At 44.8% G+C, this 13088-nt stretch overlaps 1 protein-coding gene across 1 annotated transcript in view; it reads right to left on the reverse strand.

Annotated features, from left to right (window-relative positions):
* Positions 1-3912: 3912 nt before the first annotated feature.
* The window catches only part of LOC143286903 (uncharacterized), a 28235-nt gene continuing 19059 nt past the window's right edge, over positions 3913-13088 (reverse strand). Inside the window, exons 7-10 of the mRNA XM_076594835.1 lie at positions 12879-12995; positions 10994-11114; positions 8387-8484; positions 3913-7959 (exon numbers count right to left, since the gene is read on the reverse strand). Of these exons, the coding sequence (XP_076450950.1) occupies positions 7051-7959; positions 8387-8484; positions 10994-11114; positions 12879-12995 (1245 nt within the window). The 3' untranslated portion in view covers positions 3913-7050. The remainder of the gene's footprint in view (positions 7960-8386; positions 8485-10993; positions 11115-12878; positions 12996-13088) is intronic.

Genomic DNA, 13088 nt, shown 5'->3' on the forward strand with positions numbered 1-13088 from the left:
CAGTCATTCTCACGCACGCATAACTCTAAAACTGGAGGAACTGAAGACAAAGAAGAGGCAGGGAAGGGAGGCTATTTTGGGAACGCACCACGAACACGGCTTACAATACATGATACACAAGGACTTTTTTTTTCTGTAGTGAAAAGGTAATACATTGCAATACAATAAAATACCTTACAATACAAAGCATCTTGCAAAGTTGATAACAATAAGCCACTTCACACTGATGACAATAATGGCCTTGACTTGCTGAGACGCCTCAAGAAAGAAAAGGCCCCTTTATCAGTAGCCTCCACAAATCTACCGACACTGAAAATTTTGACACATATTTACTAAGACGTTTGAATAGTTCAGTGTGTTAAAGAAGGTTGGCCAGCAATATAAGGGAGCTAATTCCGTATCTGTTGCAAGTGCAGAAAAAAACAAAAGTAGTCTTCCCATACTCTGTTGCTTTTACCACACACATGGTAAAGCAAACCTGAAAATGATGCACACAAATGTGACTAACAGAACAGACGCCAAACCACAGGTGACAAACAAGGACATCACATGTAACAAATATGGACATGACAAGACATCACACATGGCAACACACCGACATCACACACGGCATTACAAGAATGTCATATATATGACCAAAAAACCAAAAAAAAAACATAAACAAATAACACACATGATGAATACCATGACAACATGGATACAAACATGACTGTAACATCAACCAGGTGGACAGAAGAAAACACAGACTGACTATCACACAACACCAAATATGCAGATGAAGCGCAGCACACACACACACACACACACACACACACACACAGAGGGAAAAGCCCTGAACAGACGTGAACACTGAACAACACAGAATCATACAGGAGGCACAAATGTGAATGGCCACACTTGGTGAACAAAATCACATCACACAAGACACACAAAAACCATGAAACTGTGACAATGGTGAACAAAATCAAATCACACAAGACACACAAAAACCATGAAACGGCCACACTTGGTGAACAAAATCACATCACACAAAACACACAAAAAACATGAAACAACACTTGGTGAACAAAATCACATCACACACGACACACAAAAACCATGAAACTGTGACACTTGGTGAACAAAATCACATCACACACGACACCCAAAAAACATGAAACAGCGACACTTGGTGAACAAAATCCCATCACACACGACACCCAAAAAAACATGAAACAGTGACACTTGGTGAACAAAATCACATCACACACGACACACAAAAAAATATGAAACAGAGACACCTGGTGAACAAAATCACATCACACACGACACCCCCCCAAAAAATGAAACAGTGACACCTGGTGAACAAAATCACATCACACAAGACATACAAAAAACATGAAACAATGACACTTGGTGAACAAAATCATATCACACATGACACCCAAAAAACATGAAACAGTGATACTTGGTGAATAAAATCACATCACACACAACACCCAAAAACCATGAAACTGTGACACTTGGTGAACAAAATCACACCACACACGACACCCAAAAAACATGAAACAGCGACACTTGGTGAACAAAATCACATCACACAAGACACCCAAAAAACATGAAACAATGACACTTGGTGAACAAAACCACATCACACAAAACACACAAAAACCATGAAACTGTGACAATGGTGAACAAAATAACATCACACACGACACCCAAAAACATGAAACAACACTTGGTGAACAAAATCACATCACACACGACACCCAAAAACATGAAACAACGACACTTGGTGAACAAAATCACATCACACACGACACACAAAAACAATGAAACTGTGACACTTGGTGAACAAAATCACATCACACACGACACCCAAAAAACATGAAACAGTGACACTTGGTGAATAAAATCACATCACACACGACACCCAAAAAACATGAAACAGTGACACTTGGTGAACAAAATCACATCACACACGACACCCAAAAAACATGAAACAGCTACACTTGGTGAACAAAATCACATCACACAAGACACCCAAAAAAACATGAAACAGCAACACTTGGTGAACAAAATCACATCACACAAGAAACCCAAAAAAACATGAAACGGTGACACTTGGTGAACATAATCACATCAAACTAAAGGCAAACTGCTGGGAAAAAACCAAACAAACATATATATGAACATCAGCCACAGACAGAAACAACATGTGGTCACCAGCGACAATCATGAAGAGATGAGCACTGTGAATGAGATGGTCAACTGCCCCGTGTTGTGAGTAAGGAAGGACTGATAGGGGGAACACCCCACAGACTGATTGTCAACTGCCCCATGTTGTGAGTAAGGAAGGCCTGATAGGGGGAACACCCCACAGACTGTATCACTTAAGGTGCTGTGACAATACACCGCACAGACTGTATCACTTAAGGTGCTGTGACAATACACCGCACAGACTGTATCACTTAAGGTGCTGTGACAATACACCCCATGAAGACTGTATCACTTAAGGTGCTGTGACAATACACCCCACAGACTGTATCACTTAAGGTGCTGTGACAATACACCCCACAGTCTGTATCACTTAAGGTGCTGTGACAATACACCCCATGAAGACTGTATCACTTAAGGTGCTGTGACAATACACCCCACAGACTGTATCACTAAAGGTGCTGTGACAATACACCCCAGTCTGTGTCACTGAAGGTGCTGTGACAATACACCCCACAGTCTGTATCACTTAAGGTGCTGTGACAATACACCCCACAGTCTGTATCACTTAAGGTGCTGTGACAATACACCCCATGAAGACTGTATCACTTAAGGTGCTGTGACAATACACCCCATGAAGACTGTATCACTTAAGGTGCTGTGACAATACACCCCACAGACTGTATCACTTAAGGTGCTGTGACAATACACCCCACAGTCTGTATCACTTAAGGTGCTGTGACAATACACCCCAGACTGTATCACTTAAGGTGCTGTGACAATACACCCCACAGTCTGTATCACTTAAGGTGCTGTGACAATACACCCCATGAAGACTGTATCACTTAAGGTGCTGTGACAATACACCCCACAGTCTGTATCACTTAAGGTGCTGTGACAATACACCCCACAGACTGTATCACTTAAGGTGCTGTGACAATACACCCCATGAAGACTGTATCACTTAAGGTGCTGTGACAATACACCCCACAGACTGTATCACTTAAGGTGCTGTGACAATACACCCCACAGTCTGTATCACTTAAGGTGCTGTGACAATACACCCCACAGTCTGTATCACTAAAGGTGCTGTGACAATACACCCCATGAAGACTGTATCACTTAAGGTGCTGTGACAATACACCCCACTGACTGTGTCACTTAAGGTTCTGTGACAATACACCCCACAGTCTGTATCACTTAAGGTGCTGTGACAATACACCCCACAGACTGTATCACTAAAGGTGCTGTGACAATACACCCCATGAAGACTGTATCACTTAAGGTGCTGTGACAATACACCCCACAGACTGTGTCACTTAAGGTGCTGTGACAATACACCCCATGAAGACTGTATCACTTAAGGTGCTGTGACAATACACCCCATGAAGACTGTATCACTTAAGGTGCTGTGACAATACACCCCACAGACTGTATCACTTAAGGTGCTGTGACAATACACCCCACAGACTGTATCACTTAAGGTGCTGTGACAATACACCCCATGAAGACTGTATCACTTAAGGTGCTGTGACAATACACCCCATGAAGACTGTATCACTTAAGGTGCTGTGACAATACACCCCACAGACTGTATCACTAAAGGTGCTGTGACAATACACCCCACAGACTGTATCACTAAAGGTGCTGTGACAATACACCCCATGAAGACTGTATCACTTAAGGTGCTGTGACAATACACCCCACAGTCTGTATCACTTAAGGTGCTGTGACAATACACCCCATGAAGACTGTATCACTTAAGGTGCTGTGACAATACACCCCATGAAGACTGTATCACTTAAGGTGCTGTGACAATACACGCCATGAAGACTATCTCCCTAACTGCACTACTAAGTGTTCTGACAACAGACCAACAGTCATCGTCTCTTAATCTGCACCTAACTACCCACTGAATTTATGTTTTTTTCTTTACCCTCTTAATTAAAATGTTCTTTTAGTTCCGTCTCTCTCTCCCCAACTCCCACAGCACACATATACACACACTCTCTCTCTCTCACATTCAAACATTCTGGTTAAAGATGATAATATCCCATGAGGGTATCACACTGGACACACCGAGAGCAACTTAAATACCCTCCCACTGAGCACAACCCTGCATGTTGTTCACAGTATGTGGCCTTCAACTTTCAAGAAAAAAAAAAAAGCATAAAAAATGGTCCTTTTGTACGTCAGAAAATAAATCAGTTGAAACAGAACCTTTCTTTGTGAACAGTTTTGCATAGTTAGCACAGATATGTACATACAATGGTCAGTCATGTCCAACCATGACCATCAGAACAGCAGAAGAGGCAACTGCTGTCCCACCAATAATCCGGGCTAGAATCTCATTATGGTGGAGAATGTTTTGTCCAAATTACATCCCCACTCTCACAAGACCAAGAGGACTTGACGACATTTAGTGTTAGGAAGGTCCCCAAACGTCAGCTAACTAAATCAACGAGACAGTATCACTCTCTCTCACTCTCTCTCTCTCTATATATATTATTATTATGAAAAACATACTATTTTTCCGTTTCTGAAGGAAGAAAATATATTTTAACTCTTTTACATTGACTGAATAAGACATAGTTGACTTGGTCCTTTTAACGTGATTTTCACTGATCTTTTAGCATCGTTTTGGTTCATCTTTGACTGGTTACAAGAACTGATGGGCTTGGGTTACAAGAACTGACGGGTTTTGGTCATAAGAACTGACAGGTTTTCAACCCTGAAATGGCCCCTTTGAGATCGGCTGAGCGGTAACTACATGATTTGATTTATCAGTGTGTCCTGTTGTTGTCGTCACCTTTGTCAGTGTGTCCTGTCATTGTTGTCACACCTGTCAATGTGTCCTGTCAATGTTGTTGTCATCTGTCAGTGTGTCCTGTTGTTGTTGTTGTCGTCTGTCAGTGTGTCCTGTTGTTGTTGTTGTTGTCGTCTGTCAATGTGTCCTGTCAATGTTGTTGTCATCTGTCAGTGTGTCCTGTTGTTGTTGTTGTTGTCGTCTATCAGTGTGTCCTGTTGTTGTTGTTGTCATCTGTCAGTGTTTCTTGTTGTTGTTGTTGTCATCTGTCAGTGTGCCTTGTTGTTGTATTTGTCATCTGTCAGTGTGTCATGTTGTTGTTGTTGTCATCTGTCAGTGTGTCCTGTTGTTGTTGTCTATCATTGAGTCCTGTTGTTGTTGTTGTCATCTGTCAGTGTGTCCTGTTGTTGTTGTCGTCTATCATTGAGTCCTGTTGTTGTTGTTGTCGTCTATCATTGAGTCCTGTTGTTGTTGTTGTCGTCTGTCAGTGTGTCCTGTTGTTGTCGTCTGTCATTGAGTCCTGTTGTTGTTGTTGTCATCTGTCAGTGTGTCCTGTTGTTGTTGTTGTCATCTGTCAGTGTGTCCTGTTGTTGTTGTCGTCTATCATTGAGTCCTGTTGTTGTTGTTGTCGTCTGTCATTGAGTCCTGTTGTTGTTGTTGTCATCTGTCAGTGTGTCCTGTTGTTGTTGTTGTCGTCTATCATTGAGTCCTGTTGTTGTTGTTGTCGTCTATCATTGAGTCCTGTTGTTGTTGTTGTCATCTGTCAGTGTGTCCTGTTGTCGTTCTTGTCATCTGTCAGTGTGTCCTGTTGTTGTTGTTGTCATCTGTCAGTGTGTCCTGTTGTTGTTGTTGTCATCTGTCAGTGTGTCCTGTTGTTGTTGTTGTCATCTGTCAGTGTGTCCTGTTGTTGTCACATCTGTCAAAGTGTCCTGTGAATGTTGTCACATGTCAATGTGTCCTGTTGTTTTTGGCATCTGTCAGTGTGCCCTGTTGTTGTTGTCCACCCTGTGTTAATGTGTCCTGTTGTTTTTGTGCCTTTTGTGATTGTCATGTCACACACGTGCTGTATTTCCAGCGTCTCACCTCTTTACATCACCATTAGCGTGACCGTACAAATCTGACCACAAACTGATCACATCCAACAACACCCCCCAGAACACTTAACCATCATGTGAATAAAACCCCTGCGCCCATTATACTAAGCACAGAAGAAACATAAACTGTTCTTATGAACAAACTGTGGATATATGCATATAACACTGTAACGTACATAACATTATTTACAAGAAAAAAAGCTCTAGATCTATGTAAATATCAATATGGGGTAAATAAATATTATGTATATATTTCATATTATTTACAATAGAAAAGGCTCTATTTTAATATGCAAAAATGAATATAGGGATAAATAAATATCCATTTAAAAGTCAGTGAAGTCTTCACAACAGTAAAGTGTAAAGAAAACAGGTTATCATTATTTTGACAAAACAAGGTGAAGTATACGGCGGGATATGACTAGGTGATGGTGATGGTGCATGCCCCCCACACCCCTGTCACTTCTATCACAATGCACTGCGCTCACTGCCCGTAGACAACAAATGTCAATAAATAATAAAACAGAAACAGCAGCAGATGACGACTTTGGCAACACTGGCTAGAAAATGTGTTCAGCATTGACACAAACACCCACACACAAAAGATGATGCATGAGATCACATGACATGATAATGTCACTCTTTTTTTTTTTTATGCAGAAGGTTTCCTCTTTCCTGATATGAACTTTTCACTTTTATCCCCATACGTGTATGCATACACTCAAGGGCAACTTCAGACACAGGGAGAGAGAGAGAGAGAGAGAGAGAGAGAGAGAGAGAGAGAGAGCAGAGTTTGATTCTTAGCCTGTGTGTTTTCCACTGGCACTGGCGCACACTCGATTGTCATCACCCTGTCCCAAGAACTGACAAGAACCATCACAACACCAGCAGACGCTACACAGCAGCCCACTGACTGAAGAGACGGCTGTGGAGTCAGCCATCGTCCAGGAACCATCAGGAGTCATCGCTGGAATCATCACTGTCCTCGTCCCTGCCCTGGTCATCGGAGCTGCTGGAGTCGGAGAGGTCAGCATTGAGGGCCAGGATGCGGGCGTCATAGGGGGTTGGTTGCAGGCGATGCCGATAGGCGATCTTTGCTGGCTGGGCCGAGTTGACGCGTGGGTACATTGCCTTGAGGTGAACTGAGTCCTTGGAGTGCGCTTTCTCCGGCACGGCTTTGGCCACGCTGCTGGAGCGGGGTTTGACCGGGTGGGTGCCTGGGGCCGGCACCCTCTGTGCCATGGCCGCCTGTCGCGCCTTTCCCTTAGCCAGTGGCGGCTTCTTCTGACCAACCAGCGGCACAGAGGGCGCTTTCGGCACCTCCTGGCTTCCCCACGCCACTCTGGCTGTGTCTGAAGCGCCTCTCATGGGCAGGGACAGTCCTTTCCTGCCGGCCCCGTTGTCCTTCTTGCTGACAGCTTGTTGGCTGAATGACCTCAGGGGCTGACCTCCCCCCTCCCTGCCACCACCACCACGTCTGTTGAGGAGGGAGCGAGAGTTGCCCCCCTTGGCGTCCTGGGCGGTGGGCCCCACGCTGCGCGTGCTGGCGTTGCTGACACAGCCGCTGCTGCTGCTGCTGACGGTGCTGGAGCTGGAGCTCTTGCCCGCCCCCTTTCCCCCCACCACCTGGCCCCTCCCTCCACCCCCAACCCTCGCCTCCTTCTGGTCGCTGTCAGAGGACGTGGAGTCGGTGTCTGAGGGCGTCACGCCAGAGTCGGTGTCACTGGAGTCGGAGTCGGTGTAGAAGTTGAGCTGAGCGTTCTGCCTCCACATCCTGGCCAAGGGGTCCGACTTGGCCAGCTGCTGCTTCCCCTTCTTGTCCGTGGGGCTGGTGCTGGCAGGGGGCGCTGGAGGTGGGAAGGCCTGCGACAGGGAGGGAGAGTTCTGTTGTAACAGCCTCAAATCTACCACCCCTCCCCTCTGCTGGGCTTTACCCCAGGGTCACTCTGGGTTTGCCTTGAATGACCCCTCCCCACCCCCCCACCCCCAACCTACCTTGGGTCATTTGTGGCTTGTCAAGATCTACCAACACCCGCCCACCCAACTGAAAACGACCCACCTTCTACAAGCTACTGAAAAAGGAAAGAGAATTTTTATGGACTTGCCCCTCTGCCCCGCACCTCCCTACTCCCCATTACAACTTTATGGAAGCATAGGGAAGGTGGGGGGGTGTCTTGCTTAACCAGCATAACTAGTGGGAAGGGGCAGGGGTCAACCTGTGTCAGAATAATGCCCTCTCCCCTCTTCACTGGAATCTACTGTTAACTGAAAGTAGCTCTCTATATCTTACCACTTTAAAGTAGCCCTCCCGACTTGTGATGAGATCCTCCATGTCCTGTGCCCAGCCCACACTTGTGACGAACTGCTGCATCTGTTCTATTAGGTCACCTGCAACACAACACACACTCCTTCACATCACCTGTGTAACACCTGTTTCAAACACAGTGACACTTCCTGTATAATACAGGTCACAGCATGACATCACCTGTGTAACACCTGTTTCACACAATGACATTTCCTGTGTAACACAGGTCACACCATGGTATCACCTGAGAAACACAGGTCACAGCATGACATCACCTGTGTAACACCTGTTTCATACAATGACAATTCCTGTGTAACACTGGTCACACAATGACATCACCTGAGTAACACCATAACATCACCTGTGTGACACCTGTTTCAAACACATTGACATTTCTTGTATAACACAGGTCACACCATAACATCACCTGTGTAACACCTGTTTCACACAATGACATTTCCTGTGTAACACAGGTCACAGCATGACATCACCTGTGTAACACCTGTTTCACACAATGACAATTCCTGTGTAACACAGGTCACACCATGACATCACTGATGTAACACAGGTCACAGCATGACATCACCTGTGTAACACCTGTTTCACACAATGACATTTCCTGTGTAACACAGGTCACACCATGATATCACCTGAGAAACACAGGTCACAGCATGACATCACCTGTGTAACACCTGTTTCACACAATGACAATTCCTGTGTAACACTGGTCACACCATGACATCACCTGAGTAACACCATAACATCACCTGTGTGACACCTGTTTCAAACACATTGACATTTCTTGTATAACACAGGTCACACCATAACATCACCTGTGTGACACCTGTTTCAAACACATTGACATTTCTTGTATAACACAGGTCACACCATAACATCACCTGTGTAACACCTGTTTCACACAATGACATTTCCTGTGTAACACAGGTCACACCATGGTATCACCTGAGTAACACAGGTCACAGCATGACATCACTTGTGTAACACCTGTTTCACACAATGACATTTCCTGTGTAACACAGGTCACACAATGACATCACCGATGTAACACAGGTCACAGCATGACATCACCTGTGTAACACCTGTTTCACACAATGACATTTCCTGTGTAACACTGGTCACACCTTGACATCACCTGAGTAACACCGGTCACACCATAATATCACCTGTGTGACACCTGTTTTAAACACAGTGACATTTCCTGTGTAACACAGGTCACATCATAACATCACCTGTGTAACACCTGTTTCACACAATGACATTTCCTGTGTAACACAGGTCACACCATGACATCACCTGTGCAACACAGGTCACACTGTGACATCACTTGTGTAACACGGGTCACACTGTGACATCACCTGTGCAACACAGGTCACACTGTGACATCACCTGTGTAACACAGGTCACATTGTGACATCACCTGTGTAACACAGGTCACAGCATGACATCACTTGTGTAACACAGGTCACACTGTGACATCACCTGTGTAACACAGGTCACACTGTGACATCACCTGTGTAACACGGGTCACACTGTGACATCACCTGTGCAACACATGTCACACTGTGACATCACCTGTGTAACACAGGTCACACTGTGACATCACCTGTGCAACACAGGTCACACTGTGACATCACCTGTGCAACACAGGTCACACCGTGACATCACCTGTGTAACACGGGTCACACTGTGACATCACCTGTGTAACACAGATAACAGATTTGCTCTCATGTGCCATCACCTGTGTAACACCCGTTTCACACCATGACATCATGGTTTTTTGTTTGTTTTAGTTTTATTTGATGAGGAAAGAGGAGGAGGAATCCATGACTATGTGACTACGGAGGGCCATTCTGACACATTCAGTGACACCTCCCGCCATCCTAGTCCTGAAGGTCTGTCACCCCTGACCCAGATGTCAAACAAGAAACAGTATTGTATAGTATTGTATCACATTGTTTGTATTGCATTGCACTGTACAGTACTGTGTTGTGTTGTACTGCACAGCATTGCATTGTACTGTATTGTATTGTATTGTACTGCACTGTTTTGTAGCGTACTGTATTATATTGTACTTTATTGTATTCTATTGTATTCTACTGAACTGTAATACAGTTTGCCACAACCTATTTTTCAGTGTGAAATTCTGGCTGCTCTTCCCAGTGAGAGAGCACTGCCACAGCATAGCACCATCCACATTTTTCTCCTTTTTCTTCTGTCTGCAAATGCATTCGTTTTTACTATCAACAAATTTGCCAATGATTTTTTGTTTTTTTTGTTTTTTTGCGAACGACAGCCCATGGGTTCTTTTATGAGTACAAAGTGCACATGGAACCTCGCGTTATCATCTCATCTGAAAGACTTGCACCCACACACCACCACTCAAGGTGCTGGTGGATAATAAATCCCAATCACTATATGAAACTCGAACCCGTGGACACTTTTTTTCCCCCTCCTCTGGCAGCATTACCACTGGGCCTACCACTCCCCTTCAGGAGGCAATAATAACACACTGACAATTTTTTTTTCTTTCAATATGTGTTTTTCCCTTCCCATCCACAGCCTGCCACCTACCTGCAGCAACCAGGTCTTTGGGGCGTTTCTGGCGGCGGAAGGGCCCCACTGCCATGCGATTGAACAGCAGACGAGGGACGGTGAACCGCACAGTGTCGATGATGCCGGCGAAAGGCTGCACCTGGCAGGGACATACAAGGCCAGCACCATGGGTCATCGCCTAGTTCTGCTGACTACATCACACGTCAGCATCTATTCGTGCTAACTACATGAAACGACAGAACCTAACTTCTGTTAACTTCATCGCATGTTAGCGCCTATTTCTGTTGACTATGCTGCATGTCAGGACCTATTTCTGTTAACCGCATGACACATCAGCACCTATTTCTGTTGATCACAACACACGTAAGAACCTACTTCTGTTAACTACACTACAGGTCAGCACCTACTTTGGTTAACAACATCTCACATCAGTACCTATTTCTGTTAACTTCATCACATGTCAGCACCTATTTCTGCTAAACACACGACAGGTCAGCACTTACTCCTGTTAAATACATCACAGGTAAGCACCCATTCCTGTTAAATACACCACACATCAGCACCTATTTCTGTTATATACATAACAGGTAAGCACCTATTTCTGTTAAATACATCAAACGTAAGCAACTATTTCCTTCTGTTAAATACACCACAGGTCAGCACTTATTCCTGTTGATTACATCACAGGTAAGCACAATTCCTGTTAAATACATTACACGTCAGCACCTATTTCTGTTATATACATAACAGGTAAGCACCTGTTTCTGTTAAATACATCACAGGTAAGCAACTGCTAGTTTCTGTTAAAATAACACCATAGGTTAGTACCTATTTCTGTTGCAAAAAAACACACATCAACACATCAAATCTGGTTTCCCTTCCATACATACAGTTGAACACATCAGTGTCAATGGATAGTTTTAAACAAATTTAACGCTTGAACTTAGCAGAAATGAAGGAAGACAGGCCTACACTAATGTACACACACACACACACACAAACACACATGCACACACACACACACACACACACACGTTAATTATTCTCCTCTCTCTTTCATTTTTTCCTCCATCTTTCGTTTTCAAGTCTACCCTGAATTCTCATTCTTCTTTCTTATCATGGTCTGTCCTCTCTCCCCCACCCCCTACTCAATGTTCTGCAGAAGTTCTTCTTCTTCTCTGTTCATGGGCTGCAACTTCCATCTTTAATCATATGTGCAAATGGGCTTTCATGTTCATGACCACTTTCTACCCCACTATGTAGGCAGCCATACTCCATTTTCAGGGGTGTGAGTATGCTGGGTATGTTCTCATTTCCATAAGCCATCGAACGCTGACATGGATTACAGGATCTTCAATGGGAGTATTTAATCCACTGCACATGATGGGAGTTCAGGCACTAATAGGTCTGCGCGTACACTGACCTGGGAGATTGGAAAAATGTCCACCGTTAACTGACCGAAACCTGTGCCCATTGCTCTAGCATCAAAATTTGTTTCCTTCATATGTGTAAACCACAAGTCAAGGGAACTAACTTGTACAGCATTTCTGGCTGTGTCCACATGTGTAAAATATGGAGAGAACCCCCCACACCACCCCCCACCCCCCGACACCCCCCTCCCCTCAAGTCAATTTCAGTAAACTCTCTGTGATTTCAGCATCAATATGACAGGGAAGCCTGTCAAGGCTGTAAACTCCCTAGGATTGAATGGGCTAACCAACCAGGTGTGCCAAAACTGGGGTCCGAGCTCAGGACACCAAGCCGAGAACCCAGCGCTCTTGCCGTTCAGCCATCCCACCCATCAGGGACTTTCAGTACCTGCACCCCCTCCCCATCCCCCCCAGACACCCCCACCCCCCCACCGCCCCTCCCCACCCGTCCCAGTGATGGTGACATCACTGACCTCCAGCGAGGTGCCCATGATGATGACGAGGTCAGCCTGCAGCATGTCCTTCAGGTAGAAGTAGAACCGCTTGGGCAGCTCCTCTCCAAAGAACACAATGTCTGGCTTCACGATGCCCTGCAAACGTCATGGTAATACTAGAGATAACTGTTTGTACAGTCAATGGTTTCTCCACTTCATTCATTTACAGCTTTAGTTGATTTTTTGGTG

The sequence above is a fragment of the Babylonia areolata genome, chromosome 10, assembly GCF_041734735.1.
Source record: "Babylonia areolata isolate BAREFJ2019XMU chromosome 10, ASM4173473v1, whole genome shotgun sequence".
Taxonomy (NCBI): domain Eukaryota; kingdom Metazoa; phylum Mollusca; class Gastropoda; order Neogastropoda; family Buccinidae; genus Babylonia; species Babylonia areolata.